This window comes from Emydura macquarii, unplaced genomic scaffold (genome assembly GCF_026122565.2).
Source record: "Emydura macquarii macquarii isolate MOO-44397 ecotype Brisbane River unplaced genomic scaffold, CSIRO-AGI_Emac_v2 contig_3517, whole genome shotgun sequence".
NCBI classification, from domain to species: domain Eukaryota; kingdom Metazoa; phylum Chordata; order Testudines; family Chelidae; genus Emydura; species Emydura macquarii.
The window spans coordinates 1,181,928-1,204,621 of NW_027133654.1; the positions used below are offsets into that span (position 1 = coordinate 1,181,928).

General features: G+C 40.9%; 1 protein-coding gene across 4 annotated transcripts in view; it reads right to left on the bottom strand.

Annotated features, from left to right (window-relative positions):
• The window catches only part of FMN2 (formin 2), a 227,799-nt gene that overhangs the window by 166,620 nt on the left and 38,485 nt on the right, over window positions 1-22,694 (bottom strand). For all 4 annotated transcript variants that reach the window (XM_067535849.1, XM_067535852.1, XM_067535851.1 and 1 more), the window contains exons 3-4: window positions 22,186-22,352; window positions 5,666-5,813 (exon numbers count right to left, since the gene is read on the bottom strand). In XM_067535849.1, coding sequence (XP_067391950.1) covers window positions 5,666-5,813; window positions 22,186-22,352 — 315 coding nt within the window. The remainder of the gene's footprint in view (window positions 1-5,665; window positions 5,814-22,185; window positions 22,353-22,694) is intronic.

Here is a 22,694-nt window from a genome sequence, read left to right on the forward strand (position 1 = left end):
TAGATAAAGTTAATGTTACTAATCAGTTGGGGATAGGGAAGCATCAAGGATTCAGTCTGCCCCATTGTTAAACATGTTTGGCCATGCTTCAGCAATGAGGTTTGCAATCTGGGGATATTCACGAATCCTTGGTTGACCTAGGTGGCTTTGGTGACCAGAAATGCCTTTTTTATCTGCTTGACAACTATTGTAACTATTTTTCTAGGATGCAGATGCTGCCACTATCCTAGATTACATTATAGAGGCACTTTTTAAAAAGTAAATTAAAAACAACATTAGAAAGGCATTGAGATTTTCTTTTCAGATTTCTCAACACAAAGGGAGTAAACACACCTTTACGGACTCTCTTATGAGTTTTTTTCTTAAAGTGATCTAGTGTTTTGTTTATAATCTGCATTGCATTAGCTACCATTCCTCCAAATGTGTTAAAAATCTCTCAATATGATACTATAAACCCCGATGAGGTGAATAATTCTTATAATGTTTTACATCTCTTCGTTTTCCATATTTTTAGACAAACACGTATTACCAGCACTTACCAATGGCACACATTAAACTTCAGTCCGTGTATGTAGCATAAGAGTTTTAACCACAAAACAGTTTCTGCTAAATTATCAACAGCACTTGGATCCTGGCTGTTCCTTGACCCATGCACTACTATCTATGAGTATGTCTACACTGCAGTTAGACACCTGTGGCTGGACTGTACCAGCTGACTAAGGCTGAGGCTAAGGGGCTGTTTAATAGCAGTGTAGACATTCAGACTCAGGCTGGAGCCCAGGCTCTAGGACCCACAGCTTAGCCTGAGCACCACAGGCCCAAGTCAGCTAGCACAAGCCAGTGTGAGTTTTTAATTGTAGTGTAGACATACCCTAAAAGGCTAAAGTTCTTAGATTTGTGCATCTGAGTGCTGGAGTCAGGACCATTCTCAATAGCTTCTCCCACTGGTCTGAGCAAGCCCAAGTCATGTGACTTTCAAAGCAAGCTGTAGGCCTCTTCTCTTAGATTTGTACATACAGGGGGATAAGTGAGTGGGCACTGGTTTTTATTTTCTTGGCAGGTTTTTCTGGCAGAGAACAAGAAAATGGGATAGATTTTGTACAGGAAGACACAGTGGTTATGGAACGAACACTGAACCGGCGAGCCTGGAAAAGCCTGGGCTGGTGACCCAAGCCCAACTAGCTGGGAAGAGGGGAAGAAATAGAAATCTGTAAGGTGCCACTCCTGCCAAGGCTTATGCACATGCTTAATGCTTATTGAATTCACATACTTAAAGTTAACAGGACTGGATCTTTAGCTGACATTAGTCAACATGATCATGAGCCATCATTTCTTTAATATTACACATGCATCCAGAGACATTTGTATTGGCTGCACTTTACGTATTAATATAATTAATCTATTTTAAACAGGAAAAAACTGAAGCTTGCAAAATTCGGCTTATAAAATTAATATTTTGCAAATATTTGGTCTATAATTAAATTCTATTATAATAATTATAATAATTGAAATGATAAGTATAAAATAACATGCTTTTTTATGCCATTTGTGATTACATATAGTTTATATACACATAATTCTATATCTATCTATCCATAGAATTAATACAAAAATCTTGATTTAAAAGGTCTTTTTGAACAAAGGTAAACACTGTAAAACTGGATCAAATCGAAGTCAACTTTGTAGCAGAATTACTACTTCCCACAGGTACCAGAACATTAAATATGAAAATAGTCTTACAGCCTCTGAATTTATCATATCATTGGCTCTTAAGTACCTTTAACCTTCTTGTGATCAACTTCACCAGTCAAGGCAGGATCTGTTTTGTCAGTTACATCTACACAGTGCCTTCAACATGAGAACAGTTTGTAAATCAAGTTTGGACAAAGTACTAGACTTCCATTATGGATAAGACCAATAGAATTGAATAGCTATGAAACCAATAGAGGTTCACAGGTGGAGTGGAGACTAAAAATCTATAAAATTTAATTCAGTATGGTAGTTCTTCCTGTAAGCTGTCTAACGATCCTGCAGAATTCTATAACTGAACTACCAATTGGCTCTGATCCAGCGAAGCAGTTAAGGGTGTGCTTAACTATAAGTACATAAGTAGTCCCATCGATTTCACTGGGCCTACTGCTGCCTAAAGTCAAATACATGACTAAGTGCTTTGCTGGCCTGGGGTCAAAATACTGACCACCTTGCAGAATCAACACCTCTCCCTCTAATGCAGTGTTTCTCAACCTGGGGGTTTAGAGGGGTCGCAAGTGCAGAGCTGGTATTGGGGGTGGCAAGAAAGGCAATTGCCTGGAGCCACAGGGGTACCATGAAACTAAGTTACATGCCTCAGCCTCGTGGGGGTGGGACTCAGGCTTCAGGGGTACAGTAGTTTGGAAAGGTTAAGAACCACTGCTCTAATGGGTCTCACTTCAAAATTTAAAGATGCAGTGGGGTTCACAACCAGGACGCACAAATTGAACAAACAAGAACTTAGTCATAAGAGGAAAAAAAAAAAGATTTAAGTTCTTGCCTGTAACCCATTGCCTCTTTAATTGTAAGTGTTCTTTAAAATTAATATGGCAGTCAAATATCTAATGCAATGACTTATGATAACTAACAAAAATATTTATTTGCTTATTTCTTAAAATTAAAAATTTAAGATCAGTATTTAGGAATATGTTCCCTCTCTGGCTTCAGAAGTCACATGCACCTCTTATATATGCAATTTTGGCACAAATCTCAGAAAGATTAATTTTTAAGCCTTCATTATTCACTTATCATTACTCACCTTCATTATCCTCTACAAGTAGGCATGTAAAAAAAATGTTACATTTTATGTACCGAAAATTACTTGCATTGGACATCAATTACATCAGTAACCAAACTGCCTCATTTTTTTTTCTGTTTGGCAAACAAATTAAAGCCATTAAGATAGAAATGTTTAAATCCTTTTTAAAAGACACTGACAGTTTGAGTAAACTTTACAAAAAACGGTATGAAAGTCTATGGATAGGAACACCTATTGAGTTCCCAGGGGGCAGGCGGAAACAAGCCTGCCAGCATCTAAAAGCTCCTCCTCCAGCCTAAGGGGAGGAGCTACTAAATCCAAGGCTCAGATCAGTTTGGGGGACAACAAATAAGAAAATAGGGATGAGAGTGAGGGTCACTGGGTCAAAAGCAGGGAGCCAGAGGAAAAGCTGCAATAGTAGAAGCAAACCAATTAAATTAATCTTTTTTAGGAAAAATAAGCAGAATTTTCGTAAGGAAGAGGAAAAATACAGAATCTAAGCCAATGGCATTCTTAGTTAAACTAAACTGGTTTTTGTTCTTTTTTCAGGTTTTCCAAATGAATAGATCTTTAAAATTCTTATGCTTTTAAGTATTAAAATTTAACCAAATAGACTGTCTTTCCTTGGATGACCAGTACAATACTTAGTTCTTATAATTCTCTGCTAATCTCAGGTGTCCATCAGAGTTGTGAGCTAGTTCTTGGTAAAGTGACTTAAATGAAATAAAATTTAAAGCTCTATAAACAAGGGAAAAAAATTTTAAACAACTGAAATTAAGAGAATTAGAAGCCCACAATATGTTTTTTGTGAGAACATATATAAACTGGATTAGTAAAGCAAAAAATCTGATACTCAAGGCTTCAACGTTTTGGCTATGTCAGAAAGGCAGATTTTGTTTACTTGTAAATTATATCACTAGATTTCTTATATTGCAGTTGATATTTTGGAAGTAAATTAAGGGACAATATTGTAACTTCAGAACTTTTGCCTATACACTCCAAATCCTTTTAAGAAAAGGCTTTGGATACAGTCACAAGCGCACACGCCAAATCTCCATTCATGTCAACAGACACATGGTTCTGATCCTTAGAGGGATTAGGAATAAGTTTAGCTACCAGGTCTAGCAGCACCTTTGCTGAGCCCTAGGCACTACTCAGTGGCCCCTCAAGACAATCTGTCACCCTAGGCACATCTTCAGTACCTCCTCCCTTCCTACAACATAGATCAGAGGCTCTCAACGGGCGGTTGGGGGGGGGGGCACATTCCCCAAGGGGAACTTTCTGAGGAGACATGGTAACCCTTCTGATGGTTTAGTGGTCATTAGAAGTATGGGGGGCAAAGTACCAGTTTGAAGAATAACTCACTTAGGCTTGGCCAAGGCACACTTCTGTCATGATTTAGAGATGGCTAAGCCAAATTTGAGTGAATTGCATTGTGAGCTGACCCACAGGGATCTCGACACCTCTCAGGTTGGCCCTCCTGCCCTAGGCAGATGTCTAGTTCGCCTATAATTATAGCAGCCCTTGGCACCACTATTTTCTAATCTCCAACACAACAACATGCAAAACTTTAGGCCATGTCTACACTACATGCTCTTGGTAGCGTAGCTATGTCTGTCGGGGATGTGATGAGGTGTGATTCTTGACCAACACAGCAGTACTGGCAAAAGCCCCTGGTGTAGATGCAGTTATATTGGCAACACTGCATTTTTGCTGGTATAGCTTATTTTGCTCAGCACGGAGCAGGGCTGGAATAAACTATGCCAGAAAAAATGCAGTTTTGTCAGCATAAGCTATATCCTCACTAGAAGTGCTTTGTCAGTAGAGTAAACAGATATTCCTGTACCGGCAAAACATTCCTAGTGTAGACACAGCCTTATTCTCACACTGTTCTTGGAAGGCCCTGTGTGAGGCAAATTTGAAATAACCCCATCCTTTCAGCGGTGCTAGGAAATCTGTTGAAATAATGAATAATTCTTTATTTGTTGAGGAAAGGCAGGAGTGATGGGAGAAGGAAGAGTTGTGACTAGTCAGTGGCTTGCCATAAAGGTCATAGGGATGAATGTAGTCTCAAAACGTAGAGAGCTCTTGGATGCTAATCCAAAACTAAGCCTCCTGGAACCTCTGGTATTTGCCTGTCATCAAGACTACTAACTAAAAGCAGACCTGAAATTCTTTTCAGCAGTAATCTAGTTTTTTTCTAGCCTACAAAAAAAGAGATTGTTCCTTATTCATTTAATTATATCAGTTTAAACAAATGCTTTTAGACAATGAGAAAGAATAATGAGAATACCCTCAGACAAGAAAATTAAAAAGTAAACAGGCTGATGAAGTAAATCAATAATTTATGAAAAGCACCAAACTAAAACAAGTCCCCCAAATTTGTTTCTCATATCTGTTCTCTTGCTCCCTTTGCAAACACAGGGATTGTGCTGAGCAAACATGAGGGACAGTATGTGTCTTATGCCACTGTAATAACTAAAAATGGCACTGATGGTCTTCAAAGGGAGGCCATATCCAGTGGAAAGGAAGATTGCCCCATATCATGGCTATGAGGAGCTATAAACTGCAGAAGAACAAAAGACAAAGCATGGCAAAGTGTATTACTGTTTGCTGTACGCACAGAATAGTCAGTATACAGCTTGGTGTTTAACAAAACAATACATGCTTTTACTGAATATTTCAGTCAATTCATGCATGCTAACAATACTTCTACCTTTAAGATCTTTAAAAACAGATATAGAAGCTAGGCTCCAGAGTCCATACTTAGGCACCTAAATAAGGGATCTGATTTTCAATAATACAGAGCACACAACAGCTCCCTCTGAAATCAATGGGAAGTGTTGGATCCAACTTGTGTCTCCAAGCCATCCATACCTGCTTCCATACATTTGAGTCTTTGTTCTTCATCGGGAGGTTTGGGTGGTGGCCACACAGATGGAATTCTCCTTGGAAACCTCCCTTCGATGTAATCCGATGAATGTGTGGGTTGGCTAACTGCAGCCCAAGTATAAAGCTGGTCTTGCTGTGGTTATTAAAAAGAAAGTTGAGAAGTTCATTGTATGAAAAAGACAATTGAAACAAGTTCAGAAATATCAAAGCTTTCATTTCCAACATAAATAGTTCATTAGCCACTCCTACATCAACATAGGCAACTTGTTTTTATACTCTTCACCTCATGATGAAGCCTTGGCCTCCGAATTTTTTTTTAAAAGGTGAATTTAGTAGCTGTGAAAAGAGCTGTACTGACAGCCATGAAAAACGTATCCTCTATTTATCCACAAAACAAGTAACAGCATGGGCACCAGCAGCCAGAGCTGAGGTTAGTATTTTTCAGTAGGCATGAGGAAATAATTTTACTGCTCCCCATTCCCACAGATGTAATCAACTCATGATCACATCTCTATAGGCAGGCTCAGCCTCAGGATTTGAGAGAGAAATAAGAAACTTTGCCCTGCTCCGTATACAATCATTTTACAGAAGAGTGCCCCAAGCCTAGCAAGATGGGAAAGGGGAAAAGGACAGGACGGGCAGGGTCCTGTGAGATTTCCAGGCCCCACAGGATTTCCTGAATAGCCCTGAGGTCTCATGAGATTTAGCCCGTGATTTGGAGCCATAACATCTTGTAGGATTTGGTCCAAGATTTGGAGCCATGTGCTCAGAGCCACCTCCTGTTTGCTGGTTTCCAACAGTCAGCTCACCCTCCCTCGGTCACTGTGGACTGTGCTAGTTGCTATTTTAGGGCTGGGAAGGAATTTTTCCCCATACCACCAGTTTGGCCAAAACTGATTGGGTTTTTTCACATTCCTCACAGCAAAATCTAGAGGTTGGGGGTTGGGCAACTAGAGGGCTGGAATTCTCCCTCTCCCTGAGTTCACAGTTTGGTCCTACAGGAGAGTTGTTGCAACTTTTGGCAGGTGCCTGTATAGGAACTTACTGATTTACACTCCAGATATGAAAAGGTAACATAATGGGCATCCTGAGGGCATCTTCTTATGAGATGGGGGCATCGTGTCTAACCCTTGAAAATCAATGTGAAACAGGGGCCGGGGCACTACTCGGGGGGGGGGGGGGGAGGAGGAGGAGAGACGGGACCGCCACACCAATGCGCTTGATGGCAGTGCTGGGTGGAGGTTGAGGTCTCTCTCTCACCTCAACTCCAAAATGGGGAGGGATGCTAGCAGGCAAGTGGAGGTACCCATGTGATGATTTACTCCACCTGTAGTGGGATCCCCCAAGATTTGGCAAAGGATCAATGGGGTGTGAGGGACTGCACTAGGCTGTCCCCTGATGGGAACCGTGGATGTAATTTGACTAAGAAAGTTGCAACCTGGTTAAAATCCTATCGTATGTCCTTGCCTTCTTCCACGCAGTGAGCATGCCAAAATGTGCTTTGTCACTGGTGGGAGAATGGGAGAATCAATAGTTCTCTCTGCTACGTGTTCCTTTCAACCCTGGGGATCTGTTTCCTCATTTACATTTACAAGGTTATCTTCCCAGGAAAAGGGAGAGACATTTACTTTTGTTTTTAGAATGAGGGATACTCATCATAGGTAGCACATAGCCATCTCTCAGAGGGTTTGAGAGGATGAACTCATTAATGGTTATCAGGTGCTCAGATAATGCAGTGAGGCAGCAGGGTCAGTATCTAAACTGATCATCAAAAGTGGGCATGAGTTGAACACTAACACACCCAAAACAGCTAACTTTGTGCATCACAGTGTATCCACCAAAGTAACAACAACTGTCACTAAAAATATCTTGACAACACTGAAGATTAATGGCAACAATTGTATATCTGACAATGTCACTATTCTGGCCAAGGAACTGATCTGGAAAAGTCTAATACGCTGTAGAATAACATAGGAAACCCTCACAGTAAGCCACAGGATATGGACCTAACTCATCACTGTACACCATTTGGGAATGTTTTCCTGCCAGACCTACTTATTACACAGTGTGATAGAACTTGTGCCTTTTTTGTGCACTGCACTACTACATTGTAATTGCTTGTTCTACCAGGTGGCTCTAATCAATCTAGCTAAATGTCCCAGGTGATAAAAATACAGCATAACATTTAAGGATTTCTCTACTGTTCATCATAAACGTCAGTTAAAAAATGAATGCAGAAAAAAAATGACCAAACTCCTACATATTGATTACCTGATCGTTCGGCCACCATGTTAAAAGACCCCATTAAGCTGACAAAAAATACAAAGATAGGATCTTATTACACTGTGACACCATCAGAAAATAAGTGAGTGGATTAGCACATAGAGAAAAAGGGGGCTCCAGGCCAGTCAGAGTGAAGGAAAGAAAAATATTTGATTAGTCTTTCCCACAATGGGGAAAGATCATACGCACAGGTGTAAGGATCTTAGCCCAAAGTCATATCAGACTCACAAACCATCTGTGAGCTACGGGCTTCCAGATAAGCCCACCCCTTTTCTGAGATTTCTGTTTCCTTATCCTGCTTCCTGTGTCTCAGGGTCACATTTACTAATTTATTGCACCCTGTGGATCCAGCAGGGCTTGGCTAATCTAGCTCTTGTAATCATTAGCACCCCAGCAGCCCCCGATGTTCTCTTTCACCCAGGAGTGTACATTTGTCTTTTTTGTCCTTCTCCTAGTTCTCTGGGTGGGAACAAATGCTGCAGCGATTAACAAAAAGAAAAACAAAAACAAAAACAAAAAGGCAAAGGTACCACCATATAAATTTCATTCATAACACATTCACTCACACCACGCAAAACAAGGAAACCCAGGAGAGGAAAGAGAACCATATCCCAAAGAGGGAAAAAATAATCCCCCCTAAAAAACAAGCCATCCTGTTACAGAGAGGAACTAAACAATTGGCTCAATTAGTCAGGCCAAACATGTAGCACAAGAATTATAGTTTAAGCAAAGTCAAGAGAGAGGATTGGTCCTTCTGAAAAATTCTTCCCAGCTATGCGGATCAAAAGTAGGTACACATTGGCTCTGACTGTGGAAGTTAGCTGGACAAAGCTTAAGTTTCCAGCCCAACAGCAGCAAGTAATGTACACTTAGAATAAAAGAAAAGAGAAAAGCAGGAGATAAAGAATCATCCCTAAAGATAATATTTCAGCTAAAACAGTTCCTGAAAATATAGCTCCTATTCTTAGCAAGGGATTTTTACAGTACTGTATGACTCATCTGCAAAGTTCAAGATTTAAGCAGCATTTTGAAAATCTCAATGTACCTCAAAGTTATGATAGAGATGGGCTGTATTAATGGGGTAATACAATGTGAAGTAGCTATATATGTGGTTGACAGTAACATACATTCACATTTCATACAACCTTGCAACAATTTCCTCACCCAGAGTAGGTAATGTTTTTATATGAGTAAAATATCATGTATTTTCATTTTCACCACTCAGCATAATAGAAGGTGGGCAAATAGACTTCGTATCTAGCATGGTAAATTTCATAATACAAAAGTAATAAAAAATAAAATACTCCTCGGGTTTACCATAGTTACAAATACCATCTTTGAAGTATATGCTAAACTGCAAACTTTGATAGAGTATCTACTCTCTCTGAATGCTTAAATTCAAAGATCATTCCTGGTCTACCCTGTCTAGTCTGCACTAGATGTTTTTTTTTTTTAAAGTACAGCTGATAAGATCTCTTATCATGATCAAGCTTTAAATATATGCACTCTCCCCACTTCATCCTGGTCAGAATCAGCTACTTGCACAAACCTCCCATGGAGGGGGGAAACAAACAATCCACTTTTTAAAGCATGTTAGCCTACACTTCTTCCCTGATTTCATTTCCATGAAGACACATTGCAAGGTAACTGCTGTCAGAGCCCGGTATGCTCCATGTAATGGCCAGAATAGGATGCCTGCTTCCACATATCCTTACACACCAATTCTGACTGCTTCTTTAGAATGACAGAATACTCACACATGGGTGAGGCAAACTCTCTCTGAAGAATCATAGAACATTTTTTCCGTGTCCAATCAATAAACATTTTGAGTGTTTATTACTATTTATAGATGCTGCTGTTCCAGATTTATCCAAGTACTTTCAGATTTGTAGTTTAAACTTCTCTCCAGTTGTACAATGCAGTTGATATCTTCCCTTTTTCAGCAGGCCTTCACCTCCATTGTAACTGATTATGTTACAGATGTAAAACTTTCATATTTTCCCTCAACTGCCTGAACAAAAATATGACCTCCAGGCAGACCTCTGAATATGCTTGTGATTTTTGTCTGTTTCTTTACTGATGCAGATAGGGACTCATCTTATGAATTAATAAATAGCTATTGAAAGTACTATAGTTGGGAAACACATTAATCTGCACAGCAATCAATCACCTATTACTATACAATTGCATTTTCTGTGGATGATCAAATACACAGATATACAAAGGGTCAAGGACAGGGAGCCAATGTCTCAATAGTTAAAAGACGTACAAGCTGTGGATGTGTAACTGAAATCAATTCACATAGGCCTGTACAAACTGGTTGCAAAAAGCCTCAGTCAGGAATATGAGCCTGCCCCGGCAAAAACCAAAAACAAATCTGAACAGATATGATAACCGGACACATTTGGATATCACTTAAGGAAAAAACAAAACAAAACAAAACAAAATTTAGGTCTGCATTTTTGGTGGTGGTATGAGAAGGGAGGGAGGGAGTTGCCACTGTTCTTCAAACCCACCACCACCTCCAAGAAGGAAGCACGACGACACTTATTCTGACCACCTTTACATCAGTGTGAATTGGGACTAAATCCACTGCAGGCAGAGGAGTTCCATCAGTTTTAAGTAAGATTGGAGCAGGCCCAATTCCTCCAAGCATTCATAGGTTCCAAGGTCAGAAGGGACCATTGTGATCATCTAGTCTGACCTCCTGCATAACCCAAGGCATAGAAACTTTTCCAAACTTCATGTGGGGAGCCCAGGGCTACCTCTGAACTAGAGTCCCCAAGATCATTGTGCAAAAACTAAGACTGTGTGCAAGGTTCTCTGAACCAAGAAGAATGGGGGATGAAGGTGGGTGAAAATGCTCCTTGTGAAATTAGTCTCAGGTACTCCTTACACATAGACCGTTAAAGGACCAGGCAAGGTTTTAGTTACAGAAATAAGATTCAGAGTACATTAGACTGGTCTAATCAGCTGAAAAGAGCCATCTTTGTTTCAAGACACAAATCAGACATAAAAAATGGTAACATCCACAAACCAGTAGGAGAGCACTTCAATCTCCCAGGACACTCTGTAGCTGACTTGTTCCAGAGGGGTAGCCATGTTAGTCTGTATACAGCAAAAATAACGAGTCCTATAGCACCTTAAAGACTAACAAATTCCTGCGGGCATAAGCTTTTGTGGGCTGCAACTCACTTCGTCAGATGCATGAAATGGAAATCACAGATAGGAGGTATATATACACACATCCAAGAGTAGGAAACAACAATGGCTAGTGTTAACAAAGTCCATTCAGTTAGAGTAGATGAGGCCTATTCACAACCGTTGATTAGAAGGTGAGAATGTGAACAGTGACAATTACTTCTTGTAATGAGATAACCATTCCATGTCCCTATTCAGACCCAGTCTGATTGTGCCAAGTTTGCATATGAGTTCCAGCTCTGCAGTTTCTAGCTCGCTGAAGTCTGCTTTTGAAGTATTTTTGTAGAAGTATGGCATCTACTTATGTAATATATGCCATCATGTGCCAGCAATGCCCCTTCTAATCAACGCCCCTCCTATTGGCTGCTTTCCATGTAGCCTCCCCAGGACTCTGTTAACCCCTTCTCTGCCAGTGTGGGGTGGTCACCCCATCACAAGGACAAACTGCTTTTGTATGTTATAGGCCAAAATCTTTATTGTTCAATAGTGATAAATATTGTTATGACAAGAGTCACCAGATAGCTCTGAATGTTGCACAATCTTACAGGTTCTATGTCTTAGCATACAAGCAGTGTACAGTCCTTGAAGAAATGTCGTTAGCTTTGTTATACAGTTTCTTTTGGGAAAGTTGCTGCAAGCAGCTTTAATCTCTATACAAACTAAAGTCAATTCTTGGGACAGAGTTGCTTCCTGAGAACTGGGCATTGGTGTTTTGGCTAAGACTCCTGATAAAAAGAGTTTGCGTGCTTGCTGTTTGACCACCATTGTTCAAAGACTGGTATATAAAACATAAATAAAACAAACATGGAGAAAACACCCAGAGATATTGTCATTGATTTCTTCTCCAACAGGAGACTGACTTGTAAAGCCCCAACATCTGCTACCACTCAGCAGACTAACAGATTTTTTTGTTTTAAATAAAACTCCAGTCCAGCTGCGGCTATGCAGACAACAACAGGAAAAAATGCTGTTCTCATGCAGTTTTCTATTACTGTGGTCAATCAAACATATTGCTCAGTGAGCCTTAATGCTTGTGTTATCAGGGAAGCTATTTCTCTCAGAAGTACAAGCCAACTGTATAGGACGCCAAGACATCAAAAACAAAAAGGGGGCATTTCCTATCCTAAGATCTCAAACACATCTACATATAAACTCAGTGTATGAAAATTAGCAGTCTAGTGCCTGGGGCAGGAGAAGTGAACCCTAGAAAATGTCTCTGTACTTCTTCCCATTATAAAATATGCTGAAGTCCTACCAAGGAAGCCCTACTTAGAAAACACATTAACAGCAGTACTTGAAGGAAGCACTATGATAGAAGTGAACAGAGCTAATACTCCAAAAGTGCCACTGAGGAAAAACAGAGCTGACAGCTCAGTATGTAGAGACAGAAACTAAACTGCCTAAAACAAAAAAAAAGTGTGCTTAATCGTTTGTAATTAACATACACAGTTTACCTGCAGAAACTCTCCAGACTCAGTGTCCTTTTTAAAACACCTATGAAGAGCTTTAAAAAGCAAAAATTCAATGGCAAAATTACTCAGGCCATTGTTTAAAAAATTCAAATCCTTAAAACACAATGTCAAAAGAAACAGATGACTGCTTGGAGCAGCTTCTGAGAAAGAAGGAAAGCAACCCATTGTGGAAAACAAGACATCCATAACTCAATTCTGTATAGTATGAATTAGCCAAGCAGGCATCTAGGACTGGACATTTACTACTCACAATAGTTAAATTCACCACATTGCATTTACACTATCTCCTATTCTCAATACAGGGAATATATCAAATAGCATGATGAAGTTAAATACAGTAGTCTGATATTGATAGCAAAATGCCAGATCTTTTTAAAAATCACATGACCATCTCCAGTTCTGAATTAAAACAAAGTAAAAATGGTTGGAACCTCCTGATGGCCCCATAGAAACTGCTATTTTTTTGGCTCTTATAACAAGTGGATGATGCACTCTAATAAATATAGAGGAACTCACAGGAGTTGAGATTTTACTAGCCATTGGGACATGGGACCACAGCTAACAGGTGACTGCTTACACAGGTTTCACAGTATATCAATCTGCCAAACATGAACTGCTTAGCCAGCTGTGCCTGATTACCACTATAATAGGGTAATGTAATGGGGTAATGTGCTAAAAAGCTTAGAAACGTGGCTGTACTATAGTAATAAGATTATTCAACGACAAAATATACCATAGTAATTAAAGACTGACATACAGATCTCTATAAAGTGTTGCTCATACTTACTTTACATGCCAATAAAAGAGAAAATAATCTTATTTTCTTAAAGTTATCTAAATAATTAGAACACTTTGGACCAAAGAGTTCCTTTAAATGTTTCCTTTTTAAAGTTTCACAGTCATTGGCTACTGAGTGAATACTGTTTGTATGGACTTCTGCAATCGGTTTTTGCTATACATTGTATGTTAATTTGTGTATTGCTGTATTGTTTTCAAAAACAATTTTTAAGAATATATAAAACCAGGATGAGAACTAAAGACAGCAAAATTATGCCATGACCACTAAGAATATATGGCCTCTAAGAGCGAATTAACTTAGCTATGTCTACACTTGCCGCCAAATTTGGTGGCGGTCAACAGGAGATGCGCAAGCTACCTATGTATCTCCTGTACGCAAGCTACATAGAGTAGCTTGCACATCTCCTGTCAACTTCCTAACTCCTACTTACCATGGTGTCTTCAGTTTGCTGCACTGATGAGAAATGCACTCCCGTTGACACAGCATTGCTCCAACTGGCAGAGGTGGATTAATAGGACCTATTTCTGGGTCGACTGAGCGGGCCTCCACTCAATCGATCCAGATAAATTGATCAGACAGCGGCAAATTTGCCGGCCTCAGTCTATACATAGCCTTGATCTCTAAGAGACAGTGACATAGCAAAGACAGAACCAGTAGTTTTGGAAACTGAAACCTATAGAATGATTTTGCAGCTTCTGTTTTAATATGTTAATTTACCTTTTCATTATTATTGGCAGATCTGGTAGCAAGACTTGTAGTTACAGGTACCTGACGCTATCTGTTTTCAATTGCTTATAACTTTTTCCATCTTAAAACCTTTGGGTTTAAATTTTGCATGCCAGATGTCTGCTTCACTCTGTGTGTGTGTTTGTTTGTCTTGGGGGAAAGCGGGGGGAGTATCAACTAAAACTGTCTCATTCTAATAACAAGTTTACGTAAAAATATTTTGTTTTCCCCATGTTAAATTCTTACACCAATTTCACTGAGAAGCTCTAGAGCCTCTATCCTTCGTAGCTGAGACTTGAAATTTGACAAGAGGATCACCCGAGCATCAAAGGGATTACACCGTCCTTGTGAAAATCCACCCAATTTTGGCCACGTTATAAGCCTCTGAAAATTGCAGATCATATTCTCAATAGAAGCTTGCTTGGCAGCTAAATTCTCTGAACATTGTGTTTCCACTGAGTATGCTCTACCCCCACACAACTATGTGCAGACCCGAGTGAGTATGTACCATAGATCCCCATAGATCAACTGAGCATGCACCACCACAGGGCTAAAAGGGCAGAGCAGAACGTTCCCTGCCTCCCCTGACATCCAGGGGCTACTGTGGCACCAGGCACAGAAACAGAGCAGGGATACTCTCTCTTCTGTACTCTCAATGCACTCCCTAATTGCACCTGATCAGCATGGAGAAGGATTAATTAGGCATACATTAGCTTGCCTAATGCAGAGGGGGGAGGGGAGACTGCCTAATGCAGTCGTTAAGATGGGAGGGGATGAGGCCTGGATGAAAGTTTGGGGTGTTTGAACAGCAAGAAAAGGATAGATCTTTAAAATGTTATGGCAAAAGCAAGGGCAAGATTTTGCTACAGATTGGCAAGACCCAGAGGAGCTGAAGATGACCCACTAGGTTAAAGGCATGAGAGGGAAGGAAGAGACAGGAGTGACAGAAAACGTGGGAACTGAAGAAGGTTTCCAAGGAAGTAGCAAGAGTTCAGCTGTAGCCATGTTAAGCTTAAATTGACTGGAAGACATCCAGGAAGGGGTATCTGCGAGAAAGAGGATGAGATTTCTTTCAGATTATACACCTTTATATTTAAAAAAGAAAATGTTCATCCCATGTTCTGGGCACTGCTGGCAATCAACAGTAGAGCCCTACCAAATTCATGGCCACAACAAATGCGTCATGGAGCATGAAATCTTATCTCCCACATAAAATCTGATGCCCAGTCAGGGGCTTCTACCCTGTGCTGGGTTCCAACTGCTAGTCCCAGCTGCGGGTGGGACTTCCTCTTCCTCTGCAGAGGCTGCTCCCGAGGCAGGTCAAACCCACCTCTGTGAAACTCTACTGGCTTCAGCTGTCAGCTCCCCAGTCCATGCGGGAGGCTACAGCACCAGCTGTCAGACCCCCCATTTGGGCAGGAGACTGCTGGAAAAACCAGACATATGTTAACCCATCCCCCATACCCTGTGGCCCTGACTTCTGCACTTCTGCTGGCCGTGGTACTGGCTTTAGAACTGGATGCCTGGCCATCAGCCTTCCTCTATGACTGCCCAGATCTGAAGGCAGCACCCCTGCCAGCAGCAGGGCAGAAGTAGAGGGTGGCAATTCCATGAACCCCCTACAGCAGCCTTGTGACCTACCCAACATGACCATCTTTCGGGTCACGACCTCCATGGTTACAACACGGTGAAATTTCAGATATGAACATCTGACTCTGTGAAACTGACTAATTTAAAGAACTCCTGGCTGTGAAATTGACCAAAATGGACCATGAATTTAGTAGGGCCTTAATCATTAGACAACAGCATAAACAGATTCCTTCAGTTGCGCTCATTATATACCACAACCTGGCAGCTACAAATATATAAACAAAACTCATATACAGAAGTGAAGTGAGGTCAAAGAGGTGTAAAGATAGACTTGAAACTGTATGAATAAATGTGATCACCCACAAAGAGAACAAAGAAGCCCTATGGGAGAAAGAACAATGATGACCGAGGAAAAGACATGCTGAAGAAGAAATCAGAGAGGCAGGAAAAGAACTAATCTAGGAAAGTCACAAAAACCAAGTGATGATAAGACTGTAAAACGTATGTGACTAGGGAGAGCTAGGGAGGAATACAGAATTGCATTTTGAGCAAGAAAGAGTCACTTGATTTCAGCATAATAGAAAGGCAGAAGCCAAACTAGAGGAGATACAGGATGGAGTTGATGAGAAGAACTTGAGGCAACAGTTTTAGGTGGCATATTTGATGAATTTAGAGATGAATGGAAGAAAGCATATGGGGATTGACTGGTTTCCTAGCTTTGGACATAAAGGTAGAGGAGACATTACTATAGGGGTCTACTTTTTTAAGCACTAAAGAAAAGTGTTTCAAAAATCCTTAACATTAATCTACTTCTATTCCCCTTGAAATCAATGGGTTAAAGCCAACGATGAGGGCTTTTAAAAATCCATTCTAATGAGGTAATGAGAAGGAAGGGCTTGAGGGACGGAAGATTAGGAGCTCTGTTTTAACCCTATTGAGTTTGAGCTGACAGCTAGACATCAGCAAGGAGATATCAGAAAGACAGACCAATATTTTATTTTGGACAGAATGAGACAGGCCTGGAGTAGAGAGAAAAATCTATGAATCACCCACATAGAAGTGGTAGTTGAATTTGTGTTTGTGGATGAGGTGTAGAGGAAGAAGAGAAGAGGGACAAAGGACAGAGACCTGAGAAACTTGCCCCACCCCCACCACCATCCCCTTGAAAGCTAGAGAGGGAATGAGGTGGATTCTCTGAAGGATATGCTGAAGAGGCAGTTAGAGAAGTAGGAGGAGAACTAGGAGAGGGGAGAATCACAAAAACCAAGGAAGACCTGAGTTCAAGAAAAGCATGGTCAACAGTGTCAAAGGTGGCTGACAGGTCAAGGAGGATGAATATGAGGATGCAATAATGGTTCTGAGATTTGACTAAGAAGTGTTCATTAGAGACATTGGCAAAAGCAGTCTCAGTGGCTGGGTGGAACTGGAGGAGAGGAATGCCAGACAGTAATTGTCAACAGTGCGTTCAATGAGTTGAGAGATTAAAGTGAGAAGGCACAGCAGCTGGAGACAGGTGGTGTTAAGGGTGGGTTTGGACGGGGGAGGCGTGTGTTTTTGTTTTAGGTTTTAAGACTAAAGTGTGTTTGTATTGTGAGGGGAAATGGCCAAAGGAGAGTGAAAGGTTAAACAGAAGAGTAAGCTAGAGGATGAGAGTGAGTGCAAGGGAGATCACGAGATGTGAGGGGGTCACTGGGGCAAGTGAGGGGTTAGAGCATGACAGCAGACAAGAAACTTCTATATCCGTGACAGGGGAGAAGGAGCAAATGATAGGAAGAGAAGGACAAAGAGAAGGTGAGCTGAGCTGAGAGGAGGGGGGAAGGTCATATTCTATTTTGTCATTTTTTCTCTTGAAAGAGATTGAGATCCTGTGCAGAGAGAGAAGAGGAGTCAGGAGAAGAGGAGGGTTTAAACAGTGAATGATGGTTGTGAAAAGGCAGCTGGGATCGTAGGCATGAGAGTCCATTAAATTGGAGTGCAGTTGTTTGGCTAGGAAGACGGCAGAACTGAAAGAGGAGAGAATGGATTTGTAACTTAGGAAGTCAGCCTGGAAGTGGATGTTAGGGGCTAACCAGGGCTGGGGTTAGGCAGCGAAGATCTTGTGATGGGAGAAAGGTGCCAGAGACTTAAGGGTGGAAGAAAGCAAGAAGCGGAGAAAATGAACAACCATATCAAAGGAAGAAAGGGCCGAGTAGATGAGAAGTCGTCAACCCTGATGGACTGAGATCATGGAAATGCCAAGTGATAGGGCATGGAGCAGGGGGTTGATGGGGGCCGTTGAAAGAGACTAGGTGATGGTTGGAGAGGGGAAGTTGGCAACAGACAGATCAGAGAGAGCAGTGCTTGATGAAGACCAGGTCAAATCAATGACTCTTTTGGTGAATTGGAGAGTTGTACAAGGGCTGCTGTGATGAGCAGGACTTGGGCAGTCAGATCTAGTGGTCAGAGCAAAAGTCAGAGTCAGGAGTCAATAACCTGAGCTGAGGGTCAGGGCTGGACTCAGGTGAGAGACTAGGGGCAGGGACCAGGAGTGAGGCAGGGAAGCAGAGCTCATGAGTCAAGTGAGAAGGCAGGATCTGATATAGCAGCCAGCCAGGAATTCATCCTGGTGCACAGACAACTTCTCGTGCCTCCTTCTTGCTCAAATAGCGCAGCCATACCAGTCAGTGAGGCTTGGCACTCCTCCAATCAGGACCCCTGCAGGCACCATGTCTGGTGGGGTTGGGTTTACATTAGCCACTCAGCCCCCTAGTTACTAACAAGCCACCAGATGGCAGCAGGGATGTGAAGGTTGCCCGTGGACCCGGGTTCAAAACCCGTAGATCCTCACAGCTGCATGTCAAATGTGAGTGTGATGTATATTTATTTTAATTTTACACAAGTGCTGCAGGTTATAATTTTTATGACTGATATTTTATGGAACATATGTATGAAATTAAAACATCTAGAAATGTCTGGATTCTGAAGAACTTGTCCTTCCTGAGGGAGAACAACTTATACTACAGCTTCTAGACAGTTTCCTGTTTATTAGATTTTCCTGCATGACCAAATAGGAATTGGACCTACTATAGGAGAACAGACTGACAAAAAAAAATTGATTGATGAGGCAGAAACAGAACATTTTGCCTTTATTGCACCATAAGAATAATCTACTCTATTCTATTCAGATTCTTATACTGAGCCCATCACCATGGTATTGGGATATTTATTGTCTCATGACCAGTTTCAGAATAAAACTGTCCATGTTGGTAGGCCAATAAAATCTTAAAAGGATGCGGCTGAAGCAAATGCTCATAATATTGGATAGCTGGCCACAGATCCCACTTCTTAAGCTATTCTGTCCTCTAATCAACATGATCGATGAAGGACTTTCCGAATAATCATCTTGCTTAGATAAGCAATGGTGTTTTTCATATTTCTTGGCCCAATTTGAACGAAATAAAACAAGCAGCCATCAGATATAGTATTTTCATGTGGGGCGCTTAACTGCTGTATTTTTCTTAAATGCATGTGGAAAAGAACATCATCAGGAAATCGGAAGACATTCACTGCACAAATGTTAAGGTAAGAAAGATTGAAGCTGTGAACTGTCAAAAAATTATATGGTACAATTTATTACTGTTCCCTGTCACTCGAGGTGAATTGTAGCAATCTACCAGTGCAACAAGGCTACAGATCATAATGTCACACACAGAGTTAATAAAACAGAACATTTAAACAAAAATGAATGTCAAAGGGACATAGTCAAATCGACAATTAGTCAATTAAAAGAAAAAAGAAACAGAAAAGTAGTTTCAGCTTCTACATTTGCCCTGGTGCTCCCCACCAGACTACTTAGTTTTACAGTTCCATTTTCCAATTTTTAAAAAAATGCTTCTCTTACACCTATCCAAAATCCCAAAACAAAAAGGGGAAAACTGATTATCTATGTGGCAGAAATAGCCAAACTGATCATATACAAAATGCTGCCAAAATGTTTAAACCAAACACGTGACAGGTATTGCGACCACATGCAATAACTTCGGGGACCGCATTGCATTAGGTTTATGAACCACGATGGGCCAGGGATTTTTGCAGCTCCAGGAGAGAGGGTTACCACAGCTACTCCAGGAACAAAAAACAGTTGGGAATGACTAAGGCGAATCACTCAGGTTGTAAATACCTCCCAAGTGGTACCATCCCCTGGGGAAGTTTGCATATAATGGTTCAGATTCGGTTTTCCAGAGACCACCAGACAAACAAAGGGCTTTTGCCATAAAAAAGCTGAGTTTACACTGACTACAAGGTCTTCCTTTAAATTCAACAGAGACACAGGACCTTGGATCCTAGGGGGACCCCAACCCTTCCTGAAGGTTTGGAAAGACTAACACCAACCAGTGCCCTATACTGGAGTTGGAGGGGGGACCTCTGAGAAGCATTTAATAAGCATGTAGGAACTTTTTTTATATATATGTGTTTTCTCTTTTACCTTAAGAATAAATATATTTTGCTTTGCGAAGACTGGTTGGTAACTGGTGTACACTGGAAAAAGAATAACCACAGGTGCTGGACCCTGATCAGACCTGCTGAGGAAATCACAGAGATATGCAGAGTGACTGCAAGCTAAATCCCTGCTCCAGAGTGAAGTGACACAGGTTTCTGCCAGAAAGGTAATGGCCAGGAGCCTGAATCTTTTAGTGGATGCCCTTGAGGAAGACCATCGGGGGGATTCAAAGGTGCAGTTAACCCTGAAACTGTGACACTAAACAAAATGAAAAACCACAGATAATTTTTTCCTGAAGCTTTTTCAGTAACCTTGGGCAATACTTGTATTTTCACTTTGAATTTTTAAAAACCTCCACAGTGTTTTACAATTGCCTGAAATAGTTTCAAGTGCCCATTTGACGACATCTTTAATTCAGTCCAAAAATCAGGTAACAAAACTTCTTCATATAGAGATTGCCAATTGTCAGATGAACCCTGGAGTTATACTCCACCCAAACTGAATTACCTGGGATATATCATTAGGATTTTTTTTTAATTGTTTATTCAGATGAATTCTAATTATGATCATTTTAGTCTCTGTATTTTACCAATTGTTATGCTAAAACATTGGATACTTTTTAGGGAGGCATTATTGTCTGAAAGTCAGGAGGCCTGGAGTTTCGTCTCAGCTATGCCACTAACTCAATGGGTCCTTTGGTACATCACATAGCTTCTCTGTGCCTCAGTTTCCTCAAATATAAAATGGCAATACTATCCCACAAAGGTATTGTGAAGGTTAGTTCATATGTAAACAACATTTTGAACATGTAAAGTGCAGAGAAATATGTTAGCTATCTTGAGCAAAGTAAAGAAACAGATAATGCCAGACTAAAGATAAAGATCATATGACCATTGTAAGAATAAGACAACGTAATAATTAAAATGGGCTACTAGTGCCTGAGTGTGTTATTCTGGGGAAGGAAAGGCATCTCTCTTGTCTACACTAGACTCCCCCCGCAACATTTCACACCATTGGAAATCATGATGCAGCTCCACCAATGATAGCACTAGAGCCAACTTCCTGCAGACAGACCATAAACATAAATGACAGTCATTAAAATGCCAGCAGTTGATCTACACTAGCATTCCCACTGTAAAAAAAAACAAACAAACAAAAAAGCAGTGTAGATATCCCACCGGAGTTCTGTGGAGTTTCATGACAGCATGCAGGCCCGGATTATCAAATTCTGCACTTAATACACTTGCACAGCTCCATAACTGGGGAGTGGGGGTGTTTACAGGGAGGGTGGCAGAAACACAAAAATAACTCAGGGCCAGGAAGAGCCCTGCCTGAATACTGTGGCAACAGCAGAGCAAGGAGCTGGGCCAGCTCTGAGGGACAGGTTCCTCTACAGGGTGAAGGCAGGGTGGGCTTATTTTCCAACACACAAACCTCAAGGCTTCTGACTCAGAGGGTACAACCCAACCCCTCTACCCCCAGAGTCAGGGGATACCCCCAATTGCCATTGTGCCTGTGGTCCCCAAAATTACTTAATCTGGCACTGACAGAATGGTACACCGTTGATTTTCCAGTGAAGCTGCCACCAGACTTGCAGGAGACCAGGTATGATCTCATGACTAAAATGCAGAAGGCCATACATAGCATCCTACTAAAAAGAGAAGGTTTGTATAAATTGGTGAAAACAATAGCTACAGAACAGCAGTGTGGCAGATGCTACCATTATGCTCTCAAACGTTAAGGGAGACCATGTTACAGGAAAGGGAAAATAATTGTTTCTATTATATTTTGTATATCCAGTCATGAAATGCATGAACCCAAGCACAAAATATAGTTGCCCACATTTAATATGACAATTTTAGTCATTTGATCACAGGGGGAAAAAAATCCTAGACTGATTTATGTATCATAAACCATGATAATAAACATCTCCAATAGAAATTCTGTAACTTACATCAAATGTGGGCATGCTCTTCTGCGCACTCTGGTTACATGGTTCTCTGAAACAATCGCTGAAAGGAAGTAGAAGCCCCATCGCAATGATCCTGGAACACAGCTTCTCTGCTTCTTCCTGTGGTGCATTCTCCTGCTGGCTGAACAGTTTTTCCAGGAGAGTTCGCCCTGCAAAGATTATATAACAGACCAACGATCATTCGTAATCAATCTTTGTAGAATAAAAAGCTTAGGACATTTACCTATCTCCAGTATAGAAAGAGCTTGACAAGTAGAGTCATCCAAAACATCAAGTTTGTCAGTATACTCAAGTCAGCAGATCAACCCTCAAGTAAAAATAAATCTCTATGCACTAATTTAAGAATGATATGAATTAAAGTTTCAGTACTACTCATTGTTTGTAGGGCTTTAAAGAGAAAACATATAGCAACGTGGCTCAAGTGGCCTAGCATTTGTACTATACAAACAAGAGTCCTGATTTCCCATTCTAGAATCAGTCTCCTGCTACAA